Genomic DNA, 26,279 nt, shown 5'->3' on the forward strand with positions numbered 1-26,279 from the left:
TTTTTGTGACACACGGTTTGTGATCTGCCGTGCCTCAGGTTACGCCCGGGCCCCGCTGTCCGTTGCTGGCGGCGTCCCTACAACGAAAAACGACTTATACAGCTGTCCATAACAATACCAATTAATTGCTTTAAAACTGATTCGAGGGGGTACAAGACGAAATACTAGAAAATAAAAGGTAGAAGCGAAATTAAAAGCGTTTTTTTAATTGCCCAATCTTTTCAGTTCAATTGCAATTATGACCGAGGTGTCGTCGTATACCCTGGTCCACGAGTCCTCGTCGGCAGACCAGCCGTCCTTACAGGACCTGCGTTTCCAACTCGAAAAGGGCAACGATCCAATCAAGATCGAAGCTATGAAGCGCATTCTTGTTATCATGCTCAACGGTGATTCCTTGCCATTTTTGTTGATGCACGTTATTCGGTTTGTCATGCCGTCCAAAAACAAGGCACTGAAAAAACTGTTGCATTTTTACTGGGAGATATGTCCTAAACTCAACCCAGACGGAAAGCTTAAGCAGGAAATGATTCTTGTCTGGTATGATGCACAGTTGAATTTTTTTTTTTGTTGTTTTTGAAAGAATTTCAAAACTAACTTGTTGCCATTGAAGCAATGCCATCCGAAACGACTTACAGCACCCGAACGAATACATCAGAGGCGCGACTCTGCGGTTTTTAAGCAAGTTAAAAGAACCTGAATTGCTCGACCCGCTAATTCCATCCGTACGGGCCTGTCTCGAACATCGTCACGCCTATGTCAGAAAGAATGCCGTGTTTGCGATTTACTCGGTTTACACGCTTGCAGAACACCTCGTTCCTGACGCAGCAGAGTTGATTCTTGGCTTCCTCGAAACCGAGTCGGATACAGCGTGCAAACGAAACGCGTTTGTTGTGTTATCGAACATTTACGTCGAGGGTGCGGTTCAATACGTACAAAAAAATTATGACACGATTTCATCATTGGATGAACTTTTGCAACTCGCGTTTATCGAGTTTATTCGAAAGGACGCCGGTCGCAATGCGGCTAACAAAGCTCGCTACCTGCGCCTAGTGTTTGACTTGTTGGAAGCATCATCAAACACGGTCGTGTACGAGGCTGCCACCGCGTTAACTGCACTTACCAGCAATCCTGTTGCCATCAAAGCCGCTGCTGCAAAATTTATTGAACTCTCAGTCAAGGAATCAGATAATAATGTCAAGTTAATTGTTTTGGACAGGGTTGATCAATTACGCGTTCGCAATGAAGGCGTTTTGGATGATTTGACTATGGAGATCTTACGCGTGTTGTCATCTCCTGATATTGACGTTCGTCGCAAGGCTTTGGATATTGCATTGGAAATGATTTCTAGCAAGAACGTGCAAGAGGTCATTCTATTGCTGAAAAAAGAACTTACCAAGACCTTGGATCAGGAATATGAAAAGAACAATGAATACCGCCATCTTTTAATTCATGCCATTCATTTATGCGCAATTAAGTTTGCCGAAGTTGCCTCTTCCGTAGTCGAGCTCTTGCTAGATTTTATTACCGGTTTTAATAGTAGCTCGGCTGTTGACGTGATTTCGTTTGTTAAGGAAGTTGTTGAAAAATTCCCAGATCTTCGACAACCGATCTTGTCTCGATTAGTATCTACTCTTGGTGACGTGCGTAGTGGCAAGGTTTCCAGAGGCGTTTTATGGATTGTGGGCGAGTATGCATCTTCAGAGGATGATATTAAGAATTCATGGAAAAATATTCGGTCTAGTATTGGAGAACTGCCAATCTTGGCTGCTGAGCAAAAGTTATTAGAATTAGCACATGAAGATGGCAGTCAACATGAAGCTGGTTTATTTGAATCTGGTGAGGACAGCAGCAACAACAAGGTTAACGGAGCATCCAACAAGCCTTCAAGAAAGGTCTTGCCCGATGGTACATATGCGACCGAATCAGCACTTACTTCTGATTCGGCTGCTCAGGCTAAGCTTGAAGCTGTCAAGGCCGCATCGAAGCCACCGTTGCGTCAACTTATCCTGGATGGTGATTATTATCTTGCTTCTACATTGTCGTCCACGCTTACCAAATTGGTTTTACGATTTGCAAAGAATTCTACCGATGACAAGCAAAAGAACTTGTTACGGGCTGAAGCCATGCTGATATTGATTTCGATTCTACGCGTGGGCCAATCACAGTTTGCCAAGGCACCGATTGATGAAGATTCTGTGGACCGAATCATGTCATGCATTAAGTCACTCTCTGATTTGCAACAAACCGAATTGGTAGATGAAGTATTTTTGCAAGACACGCATGCTGCTTTCCGAGCCATGGTTGTTGCTGAAGATTCCAAGCGTGCAGATAAGGACAGGCTTGAGAGGGAAAAGAACGCGATTCAAATAGATGACAGTCTTGGAATCAGACAACTGGCCAAGAAGTCTGCCGTGGAAGGTCAGGACGAGTTTGAATTAGACCTGTCCAAGGCTACCGGATCTGAAGCTGCTACGGCAGACGTTTCGTCAAAACTGAGCAAGGTCGTGCAATTAACCGGATTTTCAGATACGGTTTACGCTGAAGCGTATGTTAAGGTGCATCAATTTGATATTTTGTTGGACGTTTTACTAGTCAATCAAACCACGGAGACGCTTCAAAACTTGACGGTTGAATTTGCCACGTTGGGTGACTTGAAAGTTGTCGAGAAACCGACAACTCAGAATCTTGGACCTCATGCGTTCTATTCTGTGCAGGCCGCCGTCAAGGTATCTTCGACCGATACAGGCGTAATTTTCGGAAACATTGTCTACGACGGATCATCATCTACTGAAAATAATATCGTGATTTTGAACGATGTGCATGTTGATATTATGGATTATATTCAACCCGGATCAGTCACGGAGACCCAATTCCGAACAATGTGGACTGAGTTTGAATGGGAAAACAAGGTCAACATCAATTCTCATGGTGCAAGTTACAACAAACAGACAGCATGGTCGGCCACGTCCAAGTCCACATTAAAGGGCTATCTTGATAACTTGGTTAAGTATACCAACATGGCCGTGCTCACGCCAGAGAATTCATTAAAGGGAGACTGCCAGTTTTTGTCTGCAAACTTGTATGCCAGGTCAGTGTTTGGTGAAGATGCGCTTGCGAACTTGAGTATCGAAAAGGAAGAATCCGGAAACATTGTGGGCCATATCAGGATTCGGAGTAAAGGACAAGGCTTAGCGTTGTCATTAGGCGATCGCATTGCTGCCGCGCAAAGGCAAGCAAAATAATTTGTTATGAAAAACTGTTACAAGAGGAGGATTTAAATTTTATTTTTTTGACAGTGTTTTAAAAAGAGTATTTTTAATTATGTTTTAAAAAAATATGCAAACCTGAACACTCACAATACTCCATTCCGCCGCCTCGTAGTCCATGATTATTTAAAAAAAAAAAAAAAATATAGAAAAACGCCGATTAGAAATAACTCCAAACTCTAAAAGAAATCAATCAAACACAAAGTTGTTTGCTCATTACCTGTCCATGATTCAATCGTCCATAATAACTTGTTGCTAATTTCTCAAATTCGTAACCTTGCGATTGATAAAAACTAATCGCGCCGGTATTCTTGCTGGCCACGGTAAGAAATATGGTATTATTATTAATATTGTGGCTTGAACCATTATTCTGTCGTGATTGCTCGCGAACAATATGACAACAAAATTCTGATTCCAGTCGCTAATGAAAAAGAAGTTTAATATTTCTCTAACTATATGAAGTATTGAATCACAACAAACCGACTTTACCCGTAATAATCGGCAACCAAGACCCTCGCGTCGATGACCATGATGAACGGCAAGCACCATGACTTGACCGGTCCATTTGCCAGCCGGATTAGCCAGACCGGGCATGACGTTGCCAGCCACGACGGCAATGATTTGCCTGGACGGCAAATCAATAGCGCATTGACAATAATGACCTTTTGCAAAGATAAATTGCAACCAAAACGATGACGAATAAGTAATGGGAAAATTTGATTTCTTTTTTGGAGGGACAAAAAATATATATTCATTAGCGTCACACGATATATACAAATTGCAACGTTGCGCAAGATTAAATGAACGGATTACCAGAAATTCTTGAATAAGATCAATATCTGTAGATTTCATTGATCGCAACATTATCTTTGAATACTCGGTCCCATTTCCACCCTTGTTTTCTTTTGACAATGGCAAAAGCGGCAGGAAATTAAAAGCCGTGTTATCACACGCCATCACGACCGCCCATCATATATGCCTAATTTGCCAAGGTATAACACAACGGCGGCTTAAAAATAAACAAAAAGAATGTCAATAAACCGATGAAAATCAACTTTATTTGCCTCTCTAAAGAAAAAAAAAAAGAGAGAGAATTAATGAATAAATAAATAAAGAGAGGTCATATGTCTTTATCTTGTCCTATTTTTAATTTCAAGGCGGGGGATTTAAGCGCAAATGCGGAGAGGCCGGGAGGCGCACTTTGCGATAAGCCCCAAATTATATAACTAGCCAAAATACATCCATCACCACCGGCATGTTTGAGGTTTTCAGAACCTGATTCAATATATGACGGCATGTGGAGCACGTGCTACTATTATATATCTGTTACACGCTTTTTGTTTTCTTAATGACGGCAGAAATACAAAAAAGTGAGCTTGCACTGTACAGCAAAAAAATACAAAATAGATCGAACAAATCAAAATGCAAAAATAAACCAATCAGTGGCAACTCATGATTGATATTTGCCAACATATACAAAATCTCACAAAGCACAATTGTAATCGAGCCACCAAATATGTGATACAACTATCTATATAGAACTGCTTCTTGAATTCCAAAGTCCTCGGAAAAAAAACTTTAATCCCGATAATTCTCTCAATTGAAGGTTAGGCAACAAAAACTGGCTTTGATAATCCTCTTAAATTTACATAGAGTTCATTGCATTATACTCTTCACAAATCCCTTCGATGCTTTTGAAGGATGGAACCATGTTTCAAGTGCTGGTTCTATAGTATCTGTAGTAGCTAAGTAAAAAATACTAATACACCGGTCAAGTCGAAACGTTACGTGTGTAGGCAAAAATAAGAGTCGGCCAACCATATTTTATACGTTTCGCCACGTTTACACCGCGGAGGGCAACTAACCTGCCATGGTGGCTAGGAGCACCGTTTCCAATGATGTCCACGAGACGCACAGTGACAACACTGAAAGGCAGGGGTGCAGTTCTTGTTAACATGGAGAGGAGAAATGACTGAAATAACAACCGCTGGTATTGAAATCAAGCCAAATTGGGATCGCTTCAATATATGAGGAATCCTAACTGTCAGGCGCTAGGGTCCATTGTGTAATAACGGATCTCGGAGTAACAAGCAGAGAAACGTCACAAAGTTGAAAAACTTGAATGAGCAAGCCATCTCAGAGTCGAAAAGTGTGAGTGCATGGAAGAGAGTTCGTACGCGGCAAAACAAAAGTCTAAATTAAATCAAAATTTATAATCTTGAAAAAAAAAATTATTGTGGCACTCTGCAAATCAACAATATCAAACAATAAACAATACATAATTTTGAAATGACAACTGGTATGTAAATATATATATTTTTTCTTTCTAGCTTATTATATAAATTGTGTTATGATTTTTAACAAGTTAAATTTTTTAGACACGCTTTGCAAAAGGTGCAAAAAGAACGAAGCGGTGTATGTCTCCCGCAAAGAGCCCTTCTGCAAGTAAGCTGATTAGGAAAAAAAATTAAAAACGAAAAGAAAAAGCATAGTTTTTTTTAACATTGTGCATTATAGAGAATGTTTTGTTAGATTTCTTAGAGGCAAACAAAGAAAGCAAATGGCAGAATACAAGGTATCATATGACCAATCGCTTTCAAACCTTGAACAACAGCAACTATCCGCACCTCGAGTCCTGCTTGCACTCTCACTTTCAGAATCATCTCTTTCGTTGTTAGAAATGTTAGTTTCATTATTACACGAGCAAAGATCAATGCACCGTGGTAGGTCCGGGTTTGAATTGTTCGTTATTCACGTGGACCAATCTGAAGTTTACCCTTATGCTGAGCCCATCACCACGGTTATGGACCGACTTCAGGACCGGTTTGGTCAATCATGCGTGATTAAAAAAACTGGCTTGAATTCAATATTTGAATCCAAATTTGCTTATGCGCAGCAATTCACTCATAATTATTTGTCCACATCAGATTATGTCGTGTCAGATATTATTGACCCGCAAGATCATACCAACAACGTGAAGGACTTGCTGTCCTCAATTAGGGATCGGACTTCAAAACTTGATATTATTGAATCCATCAGGCAGCGCTTAATCCTTCAATCTGCGTCAGACCTGAATTGTTCAACTATTCTGTGGGGCGACTCAATGACCCGCATCGCAGAGAAAACGTTAAGCTTAACCGCAAAGGGACGTGGTTCTTCACTGCCGCATCAAATTTCTGACACGGTCAAGCAAGGCATTTCACACATATACTCCTTACGTGAAGTTTTGCGAGCCGAAACCGAACAATACGTTGATCTTTTGCAAATTTCAGATTTGGTTGCCAAGCCTGCCATAGCCATGCCAAACGTGTTGCGCATGATGACGATTGATGACTTGATGGTCAATTATTTTGCCGATATTGAAACCGCGTTCCCCAGTATCGTATCCACCGTGGTGCGAACTGCCGACAAGCTTGCCGACCCAATACAAGACATTGCCAGCACGTGTTTTATTTGTGGGGTGCCGTGTGAGGGTGACCAGGATCCGGGAAAATGGCTGACCGATATAACAGTCAACGAACCTGCCACAACAACGGCAACGAAAACGGTAACAGCGGCAAGTGAGGTTAATGACTCGCCCGCTGTAATCGATCGCACGACCGAGTCATTGTTACCAAGCACGCAGAGACCTGTACTATGCTACGGATGCCTGATTGCAACCAAAAATACATCGTTTCCATGGGTCAGTTTGCATCCTAGACCTTCAAAGCAAGAAATTTTGAACGAATTTGAATTACATGATTAATTGTACTCGGACAACGAACTACTTTTACACTTATTTTATTTTCGAGTTATTGCTCCACTTTGCAAGTCATCCCCAGTTTGACCCGTCGACGAATTCGGTCTTGCCCAAGAAAACCAGCTTGGCTTCGATTGTGGCACTGCCGCATCGTTGTTGTTGCTGTTGTTGTTGTTGCTACTAATGTTTAAATCAAGATTGACTCTAGGTGGTAACACCGGGGCCTGAACTCGTGCTTGTTGATTTTTTCCCTTTGATACGGTTAGCTTTTTTTTTTTTTTTTTTTTTAACTCTTGTTACTCTGGTAAATAAAAAAAATAATAAACTACATATCTAATTGGTATTACGAACCTTTGTGAGACTAATATTGCGGTCTCGAAGATATTTCTCCAACAACAATGCGTTCCGGCTATTGGCCTTGTACAAGATATCAACCACGTCGCCAACAATCGGAACCAGTCCAAATAAGAAATCAATAATCACGTTGGCCATCATTTTCGAATACAACCAACCGGGAAGTCCGCCGTCGATCTTGTTGGCCGCTCGAACCACCAAGTAGGACAAATACGCGGAGATAATATCACCAATGCCAGGAATAATGCCTATAACAGATGACCAACTAATAATCCCAATTAGTTTCCTTTTTTCTATTTTTTTTTAAAAAAAAAGTCAAGCCACAAGATTTATTTTTAGCTTTACCCAATACCGACGCAACAGCACCAACCAAGGCTCATGTCCAAATACCAAGCACGTCTCTTGACCTTTGTTAATACTTTGCGATCATTTTCTGAAATACCAGCTGGTGGGGGTCGATAACGGCGTTTTTTTGATTTTCTTTGATCATCTGCATTTTCTTGCGGAGCCTGATAGATACATGTCAGTTAAAGATGGGAAATTATCAATTGATTTGACCCGTTGCGGTAGGTCGTAGCGGGGGTTATGAAAATGACCTGCCTGTTCAAAATAAGGATCTTCAGTGCCAAACGCGTTGTTTACTGATTCCTTGAAAAATCTTCGAGCAATATATTTTCCAATAAATGCTGACATTTTCTTCTTTAAATCTCTACCAAAACAAATGTAAAAATATATATAAAAAAGAAGAGAATGATGTTACAAACATATGCTCGCTCGTGCGGCTGTGCTCTTAAACTTTTCCCCAACTTTTTTCTACGTCATTTTTTTCTATTGTTCTGTTTTTTATCCAAACAATAGCTTAATGTCCTCAATGCGCTTGTTTTTCCTCTCCTGCTCTGACATGCCCAAACTAGATGCCAAAAATTGCTTGCGGTCTTGAATTTTTAACATGCGTTCTTCAACCGAGCCTTCGACGATTAATCGATATACCGTCACGGTTTGAGTTTGGCCCATGCGATGCACGCGATCAATGGCTTGCGCCTCCACGGCGAAACTCCACCACGGATCCATCATGAACACTTTACTGGCCGACACCAAGTTAAGACCAACCCCGCCAGATTTTAAACTGATCAACAATACTGTGTACTTGGGTTGGGTTTGAAACTCTTGCAATACGTGTTCGCGTTGTTTTTTAGTCATCTGACCATCAAATCGAAGATATCTATACTTGTGACGACTTAATGATTCTTCAATTTTATTCAAAAATCCAGTGAATTGCGAAAAGACTACCGATTTAGTATTCGGCTCTTCCTGTCGGATTGCTTGTAATTTGGTCATTAAATGTGAAATCTTAGCAGACGATTGCGGCTTGTACCGTCGTAATGAATATTCTTTCGTGTCGTTACCGTCTGTGACATGGGCGATGACTTCGAAAATATCGTTTTTTGAAATTTCTTTACGGCAACTATGACATCGAGGTGTTTGATTTCGTTGCTCTTGAAAGTCTATATGTTCTATTAAACATTTCAGGCATGACATGTGCCAACATGAACTCACGACCGGATCAATTATAGGCTCTGATGAACAAATCGGGCATTCTTGATCTGTTTCTTGAACAATTTGTTGCGCGACTTCTATCCCATACGTGTCCGTGACGCTGCTCTCTTCTTCTGTCTGATTAAATTTTGCCAAGAGCTGCTCCAAATCTACCTCGTCTTCATTATCCAATAATCCTTGATTTCCGTTACCATCTGTTAGCTTAGTGCTTGAATCTTCTCCACCGTTTTCCAATTCATCTCCTCGGACTGCCGTCTGAACCAATGACGGGTGACAACATGATTGTCGAAGTCGTAAAATTTGTGATAAAATTGTCGTGTATGACTTTAACACCGTCCCATTTGCCAGGTTTCGATTAAAGGTTGCCTTCGCCATCCTGTAAAACAAATCATAGACTTGCCTCTCCGTTTCAGTCAAATTGATGGTTTCCGTAATAACTTTCTTTGGAGGCAAAGATACTAACGGTTCTCCGTTCTTGTCTTTCATGTTCTTGGTCCGTCGAAGAATTATCGGCTCAAGCACGGTCTGCACAACATCAAGAGCTTGCAAAAAATCCTTCGACTCAAAAGGAATAGTAATGAACGTACGCCAAAATTGGAAATGCGACCATGGCTCGATTCTTAAAAACCGTACCAAAGAGTACAAATCTTCTAATCGATTCACAATCGGGGTTCCGGTCAAGGCCCATTTCCGTTCCGATAGTAGTTCACAACATGCTTTTGATATGTGAGTGGTTCGAGTTCGGATCGTATGCGCCTCATCCAAAACAATTCTCAAAAATTGCACGTCATACAATGTCGTACCGGTTCGATCTCCTGCCTTACGCCGACCAAAATCCGAAACAACCGTGCCGTATGACGTAATTATTACCGTCATGTGCTTTGAATCCGTTACAAAATCATGAAAATTAACATTTCGCTGACCATAATAGACTATTACATTGCAACTGCCAGGCTTGGAAGCCTGAGTTGCTTCCGATTCCCATTGTGATAATAGTGACATTGGTGCAACCACAAGCGTCGTGTTGCTTGCAAATGGCTTACCGGATGAAGGAACTGACGAGTTAGCAGGACCATGCTTGCTCGAATGAATCAGTGCCATTGTCGAAATTGTCTTGCCAAGACCCATTTCTTTATATAATTAGCACTCAAAAAAAAAAAAAAAAAATGTAATAAGTCTTACCGTCAGCAAGAATTCCACCCAAGCTAGTCTTCTGCATTCGTGGAAATTTCAGGCTAAGCTCTCCGCTATATGGATTCAAATAAAAACTGTCACCTCGTTTGACATCCTGATCGTCCGGGGCAATTGGCCATTTATATTCCTCCCATAACGGATGCATTAAATCAGGTGTTCCCTTAATCTGATCATCATTTAAATTTTCCTTGGCCAACATCCATCGGAGACCCTGTAAACGTTGCATTAAAAAAATCAGTTCGTAGTTAAAAAAGCAACCCGATAACTTACCTGTTTCTGGTACACGTGAAGGTTCATATTAAACGTTTCGGCAGGTTCAGCTTGTTCCATATCTATATCATACATTTGTGCTTTTTTGTATAATGCATCTAATTGCCCCTGTTCTAAATCTTTCTCTTCGGTCTCTTCTTCGTCGGATTTGTTATCGCCAACCGCCGATTTTAACCCATTAGCAGATCCAACCTTGACATCGAACTGTTCCGCCATGGCTGCCATTTCCAATCTCCCCCGTGCATGATCAATTTTTACGGCGTCACTAGCCTTGAAAGGTTTCAATCCGACTTCAAGAAATAATCTAACCAGAGCAACTTGTCTGAGCCGAAGTTGCTTTTCATCCTCGGTTTCCTTAGTTTGTAAAAAAATAAGTTTGCGATTATCAGAAACATTTTTATCTCCTTGATTATTGTCAAACGCGGATAATTTTATATAACACTCCAGAGATACCAAAATATTATCACCAGCAGAGATCTTATAATCAGCAAACACGACCGAACCTGCAAATTCACAAATTTGAAGATCAAGAAGGGATGACACAAATGTTGCCTTGTCCTGCGGCAACCGTGCAACCTCTCGCCCTTGCTTGTCGGTCAGTTTTACAATAATGTCTTCAGCCTTGCTTATTACTTTCTGACCAAACACAACCTTTTTCCGTTCTTGTCGCTTAATGAAAACTTTGTCTTTATAATTCAACATGCCTGTACCACTTCTTATTGCCCAAGCTTCTATAGTAAAACTACCAATGTACCTCCTGGTCTCATTTAGCCTTGCAGGCTGAGGTTTATCATGACTATCATTATTATCTGGTCGCTGACTTACTGTAGATTGTCTCAAGTTTAAATTTGAACTAAAATTTGATGGCTCTGGTTTAATAGTGTTATTATTACTCTTTCGTGCACTCAGAAATTTCTTTAGTGTGCCGTCAAAGTAATAGTTGATTGCACTGCTTAAATCGCCGCCGCTAAGCTCCCGCAAGGCAAGCAGGACTTCGTTGCTGACTTTCTCTTCAATGATCTTCTCAAGCATTTCAATACCAAACGCTTCCGTTTCATTATTGGCAGAAGTCGCCGATGAAGGTGACAAACCTAGTGACGGTGATGTTGACGGCGTTGGAAACGAATTTGTAGTGAGTTCTGAAGTCTGAGGTCCAGGAGTGTTCGACGCCTTTGAAGAGGCCTCGTTAAGGTTTTGAAAAACTACATTATTCATAAACTCGGATTCATTTTTGAAAAACCGACGTTTCTTAGCAGGATTGCCTTCCATTATCTTGTTTTGTACGAAATTAACCCGAGGCGTATAAACCAGGATACAAAACGCGTAACTCTGATAATATTTTAGAAACTGCTTGCAGACGCGTTAGAAGACGCGTTCACGGTACAAGTTGTCTTCTGTTTTTTTTTCCTAAATATTTATATGTAGTATAATAAAGAACTTAAAATCATAATCTTTGTAAAAAATAGAAGTTTAAACTATTTATAATAAAAATTTTAATGGAAACTTACAAGCAACATTTCTAAATAAATCTATTGTTGTATAAGTGCCAATAATTAAGTTCAATTTACCCGAACCCACGGTTTCCGCTAAAATTTAGATGGAGTTGAAGTGCATCGGTTAGTAAACAAGGTGACGAAGAACGGCACTCAAAACACTTGATACAATACATATTTTTAGAATGACCTTATGTGAATGTAAGAATATGTATTTAGAAGGGGGAAAAAATTGTTGAATCTAATATGGATATAACAGTAACTGGGAAGCCAGTGACGAATCCGGTAGTCTCAAAATCGAGTGGTAAGAGTCAAGTTTGCAAACAAGATTATTGCAAACGAGCCATTAACAAGTGATTTTTAAATAGGCGGCATATTTGAAAAAGCTGCTATTGAGGAGTACATACTACAGAATAATCAAGATCCATTAAACGGGGAACCATTATCAGAATTAGACCTTATTGAAGTCAACAGTCAGTAGTAACGAATACGAAATGGTCTGAAATAGGAAATCTAACATTAAACAAATTTTATTATAGACGATCATACAGTGGCATCTAAATCAGCGCCATTACAATCGATTCCTTCACTTTTGCATACGTTTGGATCTGAGTATGATTCGTTGGCGCTCGAAAATTTTGAATTAAAGAAGAAATTGCTGGAGACAAAAAAAGAGCTCAGCTCGACACTGTATCATCATGAAGCCGCAACTAAGGTTGTGGCACGACTTTTAAAAGAGAGGGATGATGCAAGAGCGGCGATAAGTCGAGCAAAGAATGAAAGTTAAAATGTATAAAATGTATAACATGTTGAACATTTATCATCAAGGGTTGCATATTTTGAATAAAACATATGACTTTTTAGGAACTTGAACTATCATACTTGTCGAAAAATTTTATTATCTCTATTAACGATTTCATTACTAAAGTACCGAACAAAAACCTGCGACTCTACTTGACGGTCTTCTTTTTTTTGGCACCTCCCAACAATAAGTTTTCAAATGATACGGTTACTCCCTATTTATCTCAATCTAAGATATGGCCAATAACTTTATGAATAAAAATTTATCAGAATATACATCCCCGTTTGTAAATTGGTTGTTTCTACAATAGAGCGCGAATTTCAAAGATAAGGAAAATTAAAACTTTCAGCGTAACAACTGATATCAGGATTAATCACTGAGCACGGTTTGACGTTTACAATAAAACAGTGATTTGCAGTCAGCAGTCCTTGTTCATTACCCGGCCTGCATAGGGGGGAGTTTTTATAGTGGGGTTATCACATGCCCGCTGCTCAACCCCACAAAAAACTGATGCTGCTTTAACATATAAAGGATCGAGTATGTTTATGTTCGAGAGCTTACACAGATTACTCAAAATTATACGGTTTAGTTTTTATGAGACCCGCAATGCTTAGGACCATTAATACGTCGTTACGAAGATGCATGGCTGTACAGTCATGCAGACCATTTTCTTCATCCCATTTAGTTCGCTCGTCAGTTCTTCAGTTTGATGATGAGGTTGAGCTGTTTCGGTCCACTGTGGCAAAGATATCAGCTGATTTGATTGCACCCAAGGTTCATGAAATGGACGAAGCCGAGCGAATGGATCCGGAAATCACAAGGGCTCTGTTTGATACCGGCCTGATGGCCGTCGAGACTCCGGAAGAGTATGGAGGTGCAGGTGCAAGCTTTACAGCTGCAGTTGCAATAGTGGAGGAATTGGCAAAAACAGACCCATCTGTATCAGTGCTAAACGACGTGCATAATACTCTTGTCAATACCTGCGTTCGCAAATGGGGGTCTGATCACATTAAGCAAACTTACCTTCCACAGTTGGCGGTCGACAAGCTTGGTGCGTTTGCACTCTCCGAGCCAAGTTCCGGATCCGACGCATTTGCGTTAAAAACCAGGGCCAGAAAACTGGACGATGGAAGTTACGTGCTTAACGGCGGCAAGATGTGGATTACTAATGGAGCCGAGGCAGAGATCTTTATCGTGTTTGCCAACATCGCGCCAGAAAAGGGTTATCGCGGCATCACTGCGTTTGTGCTGGAAAAATCATGGGGAGTCCAGGTTGTTAAAAAAGAAAAAAAATTAGGAATAAGGGCCAGTTCTACCGCAGTTCTTGCGTTTGACGAAGTTCCGGTGCCGAAAGAAAACCTGCTAGGGGAGGAAGGCCAGGGTTACAAGATTGCGATTGAATGCTTGAATGAAGGCCGAATAGGAATTGCGGCACAAATGACTGGCCTGGCGCAGGGAGCGTTCGATAGAGCAGTAAAATACGTAACCGCAGACCGAAAACAATTTGGTCAGTATGTTGGTGACTTTCAAGGCATGCAATTCCAGATTGCTCAGGTTGCAGCCGAAATCGAAGCATCTCGTGTGTTGCTGTACAATGCTGCTCGAATTAAGGATTCCGGAGGATCGTTTGTGAAAGAAGCTGCAATTGCAAAGTTGATTGCTAGTCAAGTGGCGGAAAAAACGGCATCGAAAGCGGTCGAATGGATGGGCGGAGTAGGCTTCACGAGGGAAGAGTCGCTTGAAAAATTTTTTCGCGACTCCAAAATTGGGTCGATATATGAAGGTACTTCAAACATCCAATTGCAAACAATTGCAAAGTTGATTCAAAAGGAATATAGATAGGAACAAGGCGAGTGTAGTTTTATGTATTGTTTGCAGGTAACGTTGTATTATCGTAGCTTATTGATGATCTCAAAGCCAACACCCCACTCCCTGCATAAATACTCTCAACCAAAGCCATCAATGTCGTTTTTACATGCGCTCGCCATGTAGCAGGTCACGGAACTCTGCAAATTCCATGGCAAATGATTTGACTGGACTGCTTGTAAGATTAGCACACACATAGCATAGTTAATACGCAGTAGTCTTTAGCGAATATTTTTTTAATGAATTGCCGTAGGCCCTAACATAATTTCGCTTTCACTGAAAGGACGACCCCGAGCGAAAACCGAGCCAAGCTTGCCCTTATAAGACTTAGCAACTGTACCTGTTCATACTGCTGCGTCAAGCAAACGTATATATTTTCTTTTCGATCAATTGTCTACACGGCGTTAATTTACCAGATTACGTGCAGGCGGGACCGTGAACACGCACTTCGAATTGTACTAGTTTGTTTTTTTTTGTTTTTTTAATACACATAAATCGTTAAACCAATTCAACCACTCATTATGCAAATGCAAAAACAAGCAAGCACCAAAAATACCAGTCAATGACATGCAAAATCGCGTGTTTCTGTCGTAAAAACAAGCATTGCATCCACAGACACTCCTTTTATTTGGTTAACTTTTTTTTCATGTTAACATGCCAAATACCTGCATCTAAAAACTGATCACCAAAAGATTCAAAGTCCAGGCCATCATAGAAGCCGCGTGCTTGTAATTGTGCGCCTAAAATTAAGGTGTGAATCTGATAACCAGGTGCTAATTTTTCAATGTAGTCAAATAGCGCACTGCCTAGCCCTTTACCGCGCATCGAGTATACCGTTGCAACTCGCTGAACATGCCAAACGCCAATGTCTTCTTCCAACAAACGAGCTGTTGCAGCCAACTTGCCATCAAAATAGGCAATGATATGGATGGCTTCAGCGTCATGACCATCCAGTTCTTCATTAATAGCGACTCCTTGTTCATTGACAAAAACGGTAGTTCTAATGGTCATTGCGTCGACTTGAATTGGTCCAATTCCAAATGCATGTTTAATATCAATAGTCATGACCATGAAACATTGATGTGCCTATAATATATATATAGTAATGTACCGCCCCTCAAGTACCAGTTGGGCTAGGTGTTCCACAAACAAAAGATCAGATTTCTTAAATAAAGAACACAGAGAAATCGCATAAATAACTTATTTCCTCTGTTCGTTTTACCTGTGATGGATGGCCTTAAAGCTTTAATCTATTAATTTTGCCATGGTAATCTAAAAAACGCCAGTTTTCGCCCAAGAAAGCTCATAGAATTACGTAATTTCAGGGGAACGCACCATAACTGTTGAAGGTTTTAGGAGTAGGGTTATGATTCTTCTATTTATTCTTATTGAACAAGCTTCTTTCTGTTTAATTTTTCCTCTCCTTGCTATTTCTTGCGTCAATATTATTAGCCTGGCTAACCCTTCCCCAAGGCAAGTTGATATTAAGTTAATATGAAATAATATTATTGTTTATTGGTTTATTGGTTTATTGGTTTATTGGTTTATATAATTATTTTTGTGTTTATTATTATTATTATTATTATTAATTATTATTATTATTATTATTATTATTATTATTATTATTATTATTATTATTATTATTATTATTATTATTATTATTATTATTACTTGTGTCAATATTATTAGTGTGGCTAACCCTTCCCCAAGCGCACTTTTAACAATAACTAGACTGATAACTAGTCCTGCAAAAAATTATACACCTTTTATCATTCTGGCATGTAAGCCACGGATTCAGGTTTATTGGAAATCACGTTTGTATAATGTTTGCAACAGTGTAATAACAATTTTTTCCTGGGCGCACGCTCACTTTGTTTATGTGAATAACATGATCATATACAAATTGCTTGTTTTTATTAGTGCTGCACGTGCGAATATTTCAACAGGGAAAGATCAAATAGTTTTGTCTCGGGGATACCCAACGAAACGTAGCTGTGGGCCTAACAATCATTACGATATTACGGACGTAGTCATAGGTACTATCCTGATGTGATATCAAGGTTAGTTGACTACAGAAATGGTAGTATATAGGTATTACCTTACTTAACCCAAAAGGCACATCTGATAAAGAAGTGTGTCTGGCGAACTGGGATTCAAGCTTGATATATACACGGGGATGCGAATTCTGTATCAATACGAGTATTATAATGACAGTTAAATTATGGTTTCTCAAGCCGGTAGCACGCGGAGCTCATTGGATAGCTCAAGGGTTTAACAAATTGGCAAGTAAGCCATGTGGAGTACTACAGGCTGAAAGTGGTTCGTTTAGATACAATAACGAGAGCGTAGAATACTGCTTAGGATACTCATTGTTGTTCATGATACATTAGTATGTAAAAACGACTTAGCAAATGCAACTGATGAGATGTCTTACCAGAGATGAATATTATCGATTATGTATCAAGTATCGAATCATGCGGCAAAAGATTCTAAGAGTCTACTATTACTGTTTAACCTCTGTGCATTGATGAAATGTAAATCTTATGACAGTTCTAGTGAACATTGAATTTATTCTTTATTTCATCGCGGCTTTTCCTGCAAACGCTATTCTATAAGCATAACCGAAAAGGGTTAGATTAAACGTTATTGAAAGCACATATCAATTAACCTCCACAAAATCTGAGGCGCGTTTACAATTCTGTCGCCACATCGCCACGCGTTGGCCGACGTCGCCACGGACACCTTCCCGGTTTCCCCGTTGACACTACGTCTCAATTTATAAAGCCGCCCGGAAATTCGTATATAAATCTGCTGGTATACCCAAAGTTTGACTTGTTGGTTTCATATTCTTTCTTTTTTTTATCCATACACATTCGATACCATGTCGAATCACAAACCCGCATTCCCAATCCCCATCAGGGCCTTTCCCAATTCAAACAACAACAACATTATTCGCACTCCGTACCTTACTCCAGATCCAGACACTGCCTTGCGACTTCCGATTGATGCAACGCCAGCATCGCCTTCATCTAATACTGGTTATTTAAATTCTTATTTTCATTCCAGGACTCAGTCGCCTTTGGCATCTAATCTTCATCTGCCACGTCCACACACCAAAGCTCCAGATGTCTTTACCATCGCTAATTCACAACAGATTTTGCCTAGTGAACATGCTTGGGATAAAACCATTGAACGTATAGTTAAAGGCATTGTTTCTATTAAAGCTGCCGCCGTGAGAGCGTTTGATACCGAAGGTGCCGGTGACTACACCGCCACCGGCTTTGTCGTTGACAAAAAAAATGGAATCATACTTTCAAACAGACATGTTGTTAATCCTGCACCGATAACTGCAACCGCTGTTTTTGTCAAGTAAGTATTAATACATTTAGTTATGAATGCAGAAAAAAAAAAACTAATACATGTTGTGATCTAGCTATGAGGAAGTCCCACTTTTGCCAATATACAAGGATCCGGTTCATGATTTTGGATTTTTCAAATATGATCCTGCAAAAGTGAAATTTTTAGATGTTGAACAGATTGATTTGCGACCAGATCTTGCCAAGGTCGGCTTATCGATCAAGGTGGTCGGAAACGACTCCGGCGAGAAGCTTAGCATTTTGGGCAGCACGCTTGCACGTCTTGATAGATCCGCGCCACATTATGGAGATGACACATATGAGGATTTTAATACTTTTTATTTTCAAGCTGCCACCGGCACCTCTGGTGGATCGTCTGGATCTCCGGTTCTCAATATTGCCGGTCAAGCTATCGCTTTGAATGCTGGTGGTTCCAAAAGATCTGCTTCATCTTTTTATCTCCCTCTTGATCGTGTCGTTCGAGCGTTAAAATGCATTCAATTAGGTCTTCCAGTCAGTCGAGGCTCATTCCAAACTGAGTTTATTCACAAATCATACGACGAACTTCGAAGGCTCGGCCTGACTCCCGAAGCCGAGGGTGCATGCAGAGAACGAAACCTTTTTTCAACAGGGTTATTGACGGTTTCAAAAGTTCTTCCCGAAGGTCCTGCGTTTGGGAAATTAGAGCCAGGGGACATGTTGCTATCATGCAATGGTCAAATTATCGAAGGCTTTGTTCAATTATTTGAGATTCTAGATGAAAAAGTCGGTGACGACGTTCAACTAACTCTTTTCCGAGGCAAAAAATTATTCACAGAGACCGTACAGGTTGAGGACCTGCATGCAATTACGCCATCCAGGTTTGCAGAAGTCGGCGGCGGCGTTTTCCACGATTTATCATATCATCAAGCTCGATCAAACGGCATGCCTGTGCGTAATCAAGGTGTTTACGTGGCATTATCCGGAATGCTTAATTGGTCATCACTGACACGCAATTTTTTGGTCACTTCGTTAAACAACAAGCCAACCCCGAATTTGGAAGAATTTTTAATCGTTTTGAAAACCATTCCAGATGGTAAACGCGTGCCAATTCGGCAACGTGACTTGGGGCAAATTAGGGAGAAGTCTGGATTGGTTCATATCGATCGCCATTTCCATCTAGATCATTTGTTTTTTCGCAATGATAAAACTGGAATTTGGGATCGAACAACGTTATTCCCAAATGCAAATGAACTGAAATTAAAATCGAACGATGTCGACACAAACATACTTGACACGGTAGATTTTGATGACAAGGAAGAACGAGAAAACTTATCTTCTCTTGATAATTTAAAGCAGAGCTTGATCCATGTTACTAGTCGTCTTCCATTCAGCATTTATGGATATACGTCTTCTCGTCCATATTACGGCGTTGGTACATTGGTATCACTCGAAAACAATTTCCCAATTGTCGCATGTGACCGGGCAGCTGCACCTTCAGAATTTATTGACATCAAGTTAACAATCCAACACTATGCTGTTTCGGCGCGTGTGATTGCATTGGATAAAGTTGCCTTTTTGACGTTTGACATGAACGAACTTCCAGCGCACGTCAAATTAGTTGTGCCCGACTTTGACGCCGATTACGACATCAAGGTCAAGGACGAAGTTACCATCGTGGGGCTAAATTCGAGCTACGAATTTATTGAAAAAGTCACCTCGATATCATCTTTGGCCGACGTGGGTACGACCAAATGCAATCCGCCCAGGTTCCGGTTTGTGAACGTCGAGGGCATATCTGTGCAAGACTCGGCTGCATGTGATGGTGGAGTGATTTCTCGCAAGGATGAGAATGGCAATTATAATGTCGTCGCATTATGGATTAATGCTTCGTCACAGAACTCAAGTGGAAATGACACTTTTTGGAAGACAGGGTTGCATTTTGGCGCGTACGTTAAGCCTGGTTTGGATTCGATCATGTCCAAGTCAAGTCCATTGAAAAGGACGTTTAACATTGAATGCTCTGAAGTAAGCTTGTCGACCGCGACTGGTCATGGACTTTCGCCCCAAAGATTACAACAGTTTGTCAAGTTAGGCAAGAAGTATTTAAACACTCACACTGTCAAATTGTTAAATGTCTATGATAAATTCCCTCATCCGAACCAGCTGACGAATGAATTAGAACATGGTGACATTATTCTTGAAATTGACCATGTTCCAGTGATTCGGCTTATGGAAATCGAACGTTGTCTGCGCGATGAATCTCGATCGGAATTTGTGTTCACAATTCTTCGTCATGGTCAAGAAAAACAGTTAACAATAAATGCGGTAAAGCATATTTCGACAGAAGCCAGTCAGATTGTTCAATGGAGTGGCGCTTTCTTGCATGAGACGCAGCCGGAGGCAATCGAACAGGTAGCGCATAACACTAACCTGGTTCCATTGTCTGGAGGCATTTACGTTGGATCAGTATCATTCGGAGCCCCGGCGCTCAATAGCATTCGCCCGGCACAGTGGATTATCGAAATTGACGACATGCCGGTGTCGAGTATTAGCCAATTTTTAGATGTCGTAAGAAATAAGAGATGGCAAGACGGAGAGTTTGTGCGAGTCAAGCAAGTTAGTCGCAAAGACGTTACTTCAGTGGTCAGTGTTCAAATTAACGAACGATTTTGGCCAACAAGAATTTTGGAAATTACAAATGATGAACGGAAATGGTTGCATTCGGTGGTGTGATTTGGTGTGATTTGGATAATATAGATGTGTGTGATTCTATGTAATGCCGGATATAGAAGATAGATTCTGATAGATTGTACACGTCCAACCACCTCGCCATAGTAAACAAAAGTTAAGCGCGCGGGCGTCGCGTAGTTATGCCATAGTAGCACAACGCCTATATTTATTTGGTGTGAAAAATAAAAACGTAAATGAGCACAGAAATTTCGCGCACTTTTATGGCCCCTGGCGTAGACGCTAACCAGATTCGGATGCTTATGAACATATCAAATGCCCTGACTCAAACTTAATTTTTCATTAATCAAAATTGTCGTCAATCAAATTTATCTGGCAAATTTTAATTTGCAAACTCCTTAAGGACTATAATCGAGCACACAGGCCATGTCACAACTTTGACTTCCTTCTGTATTATCTATCCAAGAACCTGCTTTCATTAGCGATTTGAGATCGTTGTGGGATGCGGGAAGGCGCAAGCTTCAATGTCCAACATGCCAAGGGACTGGAAATTTTCAAAATGCTTACACCTTCGAGCAGCATTTGATGTCTATGAAGCATCAAATGAAATGCCCTTATTATACCGCCGGAGTAATAAATAGAGATTACATTTTTTTCCTGTACCTGGTTCAATACCATCAAGCGGAGTCGAAATTCCGTGAAGTCTATAATATTTCTCAGGGTGATTGGGGGTTTCTTACAGTATTGTCCTTTGAGTATGTTGAATCCGCTTTACTTGAAAATATGTTTAGAAGCTTTCGGGAAATCACTGAGGTGTGTTTTATTCCGGGATGTGTCACAGCCAGGTTTGACTCAGTTGCACATGCTGCAACCCACTTTACGCACAGCAAGAACACTAAGGACGAACTCCAGATACGTTAAAAGCATTGTTCTTAGCGAATAGTTTGTTGATATGGATTCGAACGGGTGTTTAAAACTTATCATGATGATGGGGATTCGGTTTTGGACAGTCACATTGGGGCAATAGAAGCGAATGCAATAGATTTTGCTAGCCTTCTTAATTTCATTACAGAATGGCCGAGCATCCGCCGAAAATGTCCCATTCCTAATTGTTTGACTGAGGAGTTCACAGATGAGAATAATGTTTCACATCACTTTTGCTCTGTTTAACACAGTCAAAATTATGTTTCGTATCTTTCGAGTTATTCTGAGCTTGATAACAAATTGAACGACTGGCTTGGACATTCAGAGTTTGCACATCTTTTTATAATGGCGCCTAAGACTATAGTTGAACCGCCCCAAGCAGTTCCTGCAGATGATGATCATCAAACAGAAGGCGAGATTAATAGCTAGAATGTTGAAAGATATATGCAATATGGAGCAGTGGTGACTCATGAAGATGGAGATAATATCAATGTCGATAATGAGGAAGTGCACGAGCAGGAGTTTTTGTCTGAGGATAGCGAGACGGAGGACTTGATGTACAACGATTTTGTTGTTTCGACTGCTGTTTATCCTGATCTTTTTAAAGAGGATGAAGAAGATGTGATTGATGATAATGCTGATCCCGATCAAACTTTTGGATGAACTTGACACAGACCCCAATGGTAGCAGGCCGTCCAATAAGTATTATCCGTTTCCAGATATTAAAATGCTTCGGGGTCGGGGTATATCATCATACCTTATTGCAATAAAGATTTGGTTGGTACATTATGAATGTAGTTTATATTCTAAAATTCTATATAAATATATATAAATAAAAATACATGTTTAACCAAATCCCAAACTTGTTCCGAAAATAATGAAATGATTAAAATTATTTTTTAACAATCAAAAAAAAAACTTATAAAACAGATGATGATGACCTTGAAATGTCAGGCTTCGCATCAGTAGAAGGATCAACAGATGCTACCCCAGTCGCTACAGCACCTTCTTCATCAACCCTACCGACGGTGTGAAGTCGACGTGACGCGAGTGTAATATCGGGGTGTTCGGCCTTGAGTCTTTCAAATTCTTTTTCAGATTCCCATACCCATGGTGAAGACGAAGCGAAAAGCAAGTCGACTTCTTCCAACGTGCGTTGGGAGGTTTCAGGATACAAGGCCCACACAATCGGAATGACGACCACATTCATTGCACCGAAAATGTAAAGCGTTTTCTCTCCAATGGAGTCAAACATGACCGGGCAAAGAAGAGTCAACCATCCGTTTCCGATAGACCATCCAACAACACCAAACGCATTACCGCGAGCTCGGACTTCAAGGGGGAAAATTTCGGTGGGATACAACCAAGGAACCACAAGCCAAGTTGCCCCAAAAATTGAAGTGTAAATGAAAACAAAAGAAGCAGCTGCAGCACCATATGATGGATTATCCAAATGGTCAATCTGCAAGCGAGAAAAGCCTCCAGCAAGAAACATAGAAATAGCTTGACCAACAGCGCCCCAGTACAGGGTCCAGCGACGACCGATCCTGTCCACCGTAAAAGCGTTCACAACAGTTGAAAACATGTAAAACACATTATTCAATCCAGATAGCCAGGCAGCCTTCCTTGTTGTAAACCCAGCGTTTGCAAAGATGGTGGGAGCGTAAACAGTAACACCAGCAATACCAATCCATTCCTGAAGAATCTGGATCCACACAACTAATTGAACGCGGCGCCCTATATGGAGATTTCCTGAACCGATGCCAAAAAGCATATGATAGTACGAATTTTTCTGGTAAGATTCCTTTTCTAAATTAATAACGTTGATGATATTAAGGTACTCCTCCTCGGCTTCCTCTGAATCTTGGCCACGTAAGCGATGAAGAATATACCTAGCTTGCTCTTTTTGACCATTCTTAATAAGCCAACGAGGCGACTCAGGGAAAAACCAAATAATAATGAAGAGCAAAAACAATGGGATAATTTGAAAACCAATGGGAAATCGCCATCTGATTGCAGAAAATCCATTATCAACATACGACAAGCCATATTCCAACCAATAAGCAACAACGACACCGAAAATGTTAAGAGTAAACTCTAATGCAATAAACATGCCTCGAGACTTGTGCTCTGCAGTCTCGGCAGACCAAACCGGAACAATACAGTTAAGAATACCGGTTCCAACGCCATTGATCACCCTTGCGCAGCACATCCAAGCAGTATTTTGAGCAGAGCATTGAAGTGCAGCACCGACTACTGCCCACGCACAACCAACACCAATTGACTTGATTCTGCCAAGTTTATCTCCGAGTACGCCACCAAGCAAACATCCCCATAAAGTACCAAAGTAGTAGATTGCCACAATACCTCCTTGACGTGACGAGTTTGTAACATGAACGGTACCGTTCTCGTCACTCCAACCGTATTTCATATGAGCAACATAGTCTGGGGAGTTATTGACTCCCGACATCATACCCTGATCATAACCGAAGAAGAAAATGGACAAACCAGCAACACAATTTATGCTGTACAAAGACGTGAGTATAAACGCATAAAGCATTTGATATTATATAACATACGCTACCAAAAGCGATTGCTTTTCAAACCGATGAACGACATTGAATTTCTCTATAAACCCTGCTGACATGTTGAAAGGTAGAGACGAAAGCGACTGGGGAACAAGTAAACCATAAGTGGGGTTTGCGTGGCCATTTATATAATCACCGGTGTCAGAAACTGCACTTGAAGATGTTGATGCTTGAGTGAGAGGATACGAAGAATCGTCCTTGTACCCGTCGTATACAATAGTACGGCTCGAACCGTGCTCGCGACTCGACGTCATGGCTGTATTGTTGCTTGATTCGCGCCCAGTATTTGAAACACAAGAGAAAAAAAAAAAAACTAATGCCAAGAACAACTGTCAAGTGCTTGAATTCAAATATTTTCCAAGCTATATTCCTTTACAACAATATTTGTCTAGTTATTTCTATCCCTTACGCAGCCAAGTGTTGGATGCGATTAGATTGGAAGCCATGTACAATTACATATTCAGGCACCGTTTTTCACAACCCACTGGGCTAGGGGTCGGGAATTACAGCGCCGCCGCTGGTACGAAGCTATTCCATTTCCGCTTTAGTACAACAGCGTAATTAAGGTTATGGCTATTTTTTTGCTTTGAGAGTCCAATTTTACCAATTTACCCTAGTCCGATCCAAGATACCAGTGTCGGAAAAGGCAAAAAAATTTTCGTTTTATTGTGATCGGTACTCTATATGTAGTAGGTATGAGTGGCCATGAATACTCTGACCCCACTGACTACTGATCGGCAACGACAGTTGGATTTTGGTCTTTGGAGTACCGTACATAGTACGTGCCGTGCCCAATAAAATCTTTTCAGAAGTATAAAAGTTTTCTCACGTTTGTTTAAGTTATTTCCACCTCGCGTATATTCTTCATCACTGCCAAAAGGGTCTTGTGACAGGGTACGACTTCCCCTTGTTCTTGTCCATTCACATAGGTGCATTACTATTGTTGTACTGTCCGATTATGGCCTCCCCCATTTTAAACCGTTACCGTTACAGTTTTAGGATCACGTAGCCACCCACCCCGGATTTACAAAGAGGCACGCGAAAAATAAAGAAGATATAAAGCAAACTCTGATGAACTTGTTACGTACATAAACACAAGAAAAATAAAACTAAATAAAACATTTTTTACATTTATTACATTCCAAAACAAAAAAAAAAGGGCTTCAACGTTGACCAAAAAAACCACGTTACGATCGGTAGCCATGATCACGTTTCCAAAATTTTTGCTTGCTTGAAAAAGACATTATTTTCAATCGAGACAAACCATCGCCATTGCCTTTTTTCTTTGAATAGACTTGTCATTCGGTTAATACATCCTGTATCGGGGATTGTTGCCGGATCATGCTGGTGACTATAGCGTTGCTTCTATGGTAATTTTGTCGTGTTGGCAACGCTGGGAAAGGGAAAACGGCTTGGCTTAATGGCTTACTTGTGACCACAGGGGCATGCTAGTGATACCCAGAGATATTCATCTTTGCCAAGGTCTTTGATCAAGCTTGAGAGGTCTTGCTATTCAGTTTCTTCGTCAGAAACCGGCTCATCATCAATGAGAAGATGTACTAAGAAAGTTCTCCTGTATTTCCAGCGTTGCTGCTGACTCTGACTCTGACTCTGACTCTGCTACAGTATCTTTAGAGATCGATGCCGTAAAGCCCTGTACCGTCGGTACTTCAGGAGACAGATCTCTGACTGAACAGGCGAAGACAGTATATCGCCGTGCCTTCGATCAAGGAACGCCAATGGTCGAGGGCGTGAATGAGAGTGAAGCATGAGGAGTTGGGTCATGTGGCGAAGACATTGTTGTTGGAGGAAGCAAAAAAAGAATTTCATGTAGAAGGCTTAGAAAAAATTACGGGAGAAGTGCTGAAAAATTGTTTGCTGAATACAATGTCCCATCCATATTTTCACATGCACTCTCAACAGGTTATGAGTCCTGATTCTTATTCCTATTAAGACACGTCACACAATGACATCTCCAAAGTTTAAACTTTCGAGCCAATAGCAAAGTTTGCTGATGCTGGAACCAGCAGCACTTTTATGCAACAAATTGGTTATTTAGAAGCGCTTTCTTCGGGTATCAAACAGCACTCGACAAGGACTCCTTTCCACTTCTCATAATGTGGTATAAAAGCAAGTGAATAAGCTATCCAATCACCGAGTCGTCAATATACTGAAGAAGATGACACAACTTGAAACTTCC

General features: G+C 40.7%; 10 protein-coding genes across 10 annotated transcripts; 5 read left to right on the forward strand and 5 right to left on the reverse strand.

The window, feature by feature from the left end:
* The first annotated feature begins 49 nt into the window (after nucleotides 1-49).
* V1514DRAFT_369844 (adaptin N terminal region-domain-containing protein) lies at nucleotides 50-3,358 on the forward strand. Its single transcript, XM_066929961.1, has 2 exons — nucleotides 50-537; nucleotides 611-3,358. Exons 1-2 carry the CDS (start codon nucleotides 239-241, stop codon nucleotides 3,240-3,242), a joined length of 2,931 nt encoding a protein of 976 aa, XP_066781085.1. The 5' UTR covers nucleotides 50-238; the 3' UTR covers nucleotides 3,243-3,358.
* On the reverse strand, nucleotides 3,250-4,386 carry V1514DRAFT_337604 (acyl-CoA N-acyltransferase). The gene is made up of 3 exons (XM_066928702.1): nucleotides 4,080-4,386; nucleotides 3,756-3,989; nucleotides 3,250-3,687 (listed from the first exon to the last, which is right to left on the reverse strand). The coding sequence occupies exons 1-3, from the start codon at nucleotides 4,221-4,223 to the stop codon at nucleotides 3,460-3,462; spliced, it is 606 nt and encodes a 201-aa protein (XP_066781086.1). The 5' UTR covers nucleotides 4,224-4,386; the 3' UTR covers nucleotides 3,250-3,459.
* Nucleotides 4,387-5,412: 1,026 nt separating this feature from the next.
* On the forward strand, nucleotides 5,413-7,335 carry V1514DRAFT_311969 (uncharacterized protein). Its single transcript, XM_066925807.1, has 3 exons — nucleotides 5,413-5,565; nucleotides 5,645-5,711; nucleotides 5,784-7,335. Exons 1-3 carry the CDS (start codon nucleotides 5,556-5,558, stop codon nucleotides 7,009-7,011), a joined length of 1,305 nt encoding a protein of 434 aa, XP_066781087.1. The 5' UTR covers nucleotides 5,413-5,555; the 3' UTR covers nucleotides 7,012-7,335.
* On the reverse strand, nucleotides 7,175-8,162 carry V1514DRAFT_198823 (uncharacterized protein). Its single transcript, XM_066924658.1, has 3 exons — nucleotides 7,960-8,162; nucleotides 7,705-7,868; nucleotides 7,175-7,624 (listed from the first exon to the last, which is right to left on the reverse strand). The coding sequence occupies exons 1-3, from the start codon at nucleotides 8,050-8,052 to the stop codon at nucleotides 7,339-7,341; spliced, it is 543 nt and encodes a 180-aa protein (XP_066781088.1). The 5' UTR covers nucleotides 8,053-8,162; the 3' UTR covers nucleotides 7,175-7,338.
* On the reverse strand, nucleotides 8,110-11,873 carry V1514DRAFT_337616 (SNF2 family N-terminal domain-containing protein). The gene is made up of 3 exons (XM_066928703.1): nucleotides 10,381-11,873; nucleotides 10,099-10,321; nucleotides 8,110-10,046 (listed from the first exon to the last, which is right to left on the reverse strand). Exons 1-3 carry the CDS (start codon nucleotides 11,647-11,649, stop codon nucleotides 8,203-8,205), a joined length of 3,336 nt encoding a protein of 1,111 aa, XP_066781089.1. The 5' UTR covers nucleotides 11,650-11,873; the 3' UTR covers nucleotides 8,110-8,202.
* A 185-nt stretch (nucleotides 11,874-12,058) lies between these two features.
* On the forward strand, nucleotides 12,059-12,660 carry V1514DRAFT_344923 (Prp19/Pso4-like-domain-containing protein; the record flags this gene model as incomplete). The annotated part of the gene is made up of 4 exons (XM_066929210.1): nucleotides 12,059-12,074; nucleotides 12,133-12,177; nucleotides 12,242-12,346; nucleotides 12,413-12,660. 4 exons carry the CDS (start codon nucleotides 12,059-12,061, stop codon nucleotides 12,658-12,660), a joined length of 414 nt encoding a protein of 137 aa, XP_066781090.1.
* Nucleotides 12,661-12,939: 279 nt separating this feature from the next.
* Nucleotides 12,940-14,879, forward strand: V1514DRAFT_198921 (acyl-CoA dehydrogenase/oxidase). The gene is made up of 3 exons (XM_066924659.1): nucleotides 12,940-13,212; nucleotides 13,265-14,719; nucleotides 14,795-14,879. Exon 2 carries the CDS (start codon nucleotides 13,270-13,272, stop codon nucleotides 14,515-14,517), a length of 1,248 nt encoding a protein of 415 aa, XP_066781091.1. The 5' UTR covers nucleotides 12,940-13,212; nucleotides 13,265-13,269; the 3' UTR covers nucleotides 14,518-14,719; nucleotides 14,795-14,879.
* A 286-nt stretch (nucleotides 14,880-15,165) lies between these two features.
* V1514DRAFT_344925 (GNAT family N-acetyltransferase) lies at nucleotides 15,166-15,606 on the reverse strand (the record flags this gene model as incomplete). Its single annotated transcript, XM_066929211.1, has 1 exon — nucleotides 15,166-15,606. The coding sequence occupies one exon, from the start codon at nucleotides 15,604-15,606 to the stop codon at nucleotides 15,166-15,168; it is 441 nt and encodes a 146-aa protein (XP_066781092.1).
* Nucleotides 15,607-17,268: 1,662 nt separating this feature from the next.
* V1514DRAFT_337627 (uncharacterized protein) lies at nucleotides 17,269-20,799 on the forward strand. The gene is made up of 2 exons (XM_066928704.1): nucleotides 17,269-17,910; nucleotides 17,975-20,799. Exons 1-2 carry the CDS (start codon nucleotides 17,423-17,425, stop codon nucleotides 20,610-20,612), a joined length of 3,126 nt encoding a protein of 1,041 aa, XP_066781093.1. The 5' UTR covers nucleotides 17,269-17,422; the 3' UTR covers nucleotides 20,613-20,799.
* Nucleotides 20,800-22,252: 1,453 nt separating this feature from the next.
* Nucleotides 22,253-24,515, reverse strand: V1514DRAFT_337631 (sugar transporter STL1). Its single transcript, XM_066928705.1, has one exon. It carries the CDS (start codon nucleotides 24,049-24,051, stop codon nucleotides 22,411-22,413), a length of 1,641 nt encoding a protein of 546 aa, XP_066781094.1. The 5' UTR covers nucleotides 24,052-24,515; the 3' UTR covers nucleotides 22,253-22,410.
* Nucleotides 24,516-26,279: the final 1,764 nt, after the last annotated feature.

The sequence above is a fragment of the Lipomyces japonicus genome (assembly GCF_038497905.1).
Source record: "Lipomyces japonicus strain CBS 7319 unplaced genomic scaffold V1514scaffold_62, whole genome shotgun sequence".
In the NCBI taxonomy this organism is placed as follows: domain Eukaryota; kingdom Fungi; phylum Ascomycota; class Lipomycetes; order Lipomycetales; family Lipomycetaceae; genus Lipomyces; species Lipomyces japonicus.

Coding starts and splice junctions, on each gene's coding strand:
- V1514DRAFT_369844 (XM_066929961.1), top strand. CDS start 239: ATGACCGAGGTGTCGTCGTATACCCTGGTCCACGAGTCCTCGTCGGCA. Junction 538..610: donor CAGGAAATGATTCTTGTCTG/GTATGATGCACA, acceptor TTGCCATTGAAG/CAATGCCATCCGAAACGACT.
- V1514DRAFT_337604 (XM_066928702.1), bottom strand. CDS start 4,223: ATGGCGTGTGATAACACGGCTTTTAATTTCCTGCCGCTTTTGCCATTG. Junction 3,990..4,079: donor ATCTTATTCAAGAATTTCTG/GTAATCCGTTCA, acceptor CCTCCAAAAAAG/AAATCAAATTTTCCCATTAC. Junction 3,688..3,755: donor TTGGTTGCCGATTATTACGG/GTAAAGTCGGTT, acceptor CTTTTTCATTAG/CGACTGGAATCAGAATTTTG.
- V1514DRAFT_311969 (XM_066925807.1), top strand. Junction 5,712..5,783: donor CGCAAAGAGCCCTTCTGCAA/GTAAGCTGATTA, acceptor TGTGCATTATAG/AGAATGTTTTGTTAGATTTC.
- V1514DRAFT_198823 (XM_066924658.1), bottom strand. CDS start 8,052: ATGTCAGCATTTATTGGAAAATATATTGCTCGAAGATTTTTCAAGGAA. Junction 7,869..7,959: donor AAGATCCTTATTTTGAACAG/GCAGGTCATTTT, acceptor TGTATCTATCAG/GCTCCGCAAGAAAATGCAGA. Junction 7,625..7,704: donor TGCTGTTGCGTCGGTATTGG/GTAAAGCTAAAA, acceptor TGGGATTATTAG/TTGGTCATCTGTTATAGGCA.
- V1514DRAFT_337616 (XM_066928703.1), bottom strand. CDS start 11,649: ATGGAAGGCAATCCTGCTAAGAAACGTCGGTTTTTCAAAAATGAATCC. Junction 10,322..10,380: donor TTCACGTGTACCAGAAACAG/GTAAGTTATCGG, acceptor CAACGTTTACAG/GGTCTCCGATGGATGTTGGC. Junction 10,047..10,098: donor GGGTGGAATTCTTGCTGACG/GTAAGACTTATT, acceptor AATTATATAAAG/AAATGGGTCTTGGCAAGACA.
- V1514DRAFT_198921 (XM_066924659.1), top strand. CDS start 13,270: ATGAGACCCGCAATGCTTAGGACCATTAATACGTCGTTACGAAGATGC.
- V1514DRAFT_337627 (XM_066928704.1), top strand. CDS start 17,423: ATGTCGAATCACAAACCCGCATTCCCAATCCCCATCAGGGCCTTTCCC. Junction 17,911..17,974: donor GCAACCGCTGTTTTTGTCAA/GTAAGTATTAAT, acceptor GTTGTGATCTAG/CTATGAGGAAGTCCCACTTT.
- V1514DRAFT_337631 (XM_066928705.1), bottom strand. CDS start 24,051: ATGCTTTATGCGTTTATACTCACGTCTTTGTACAGCATAAATTGTGTT.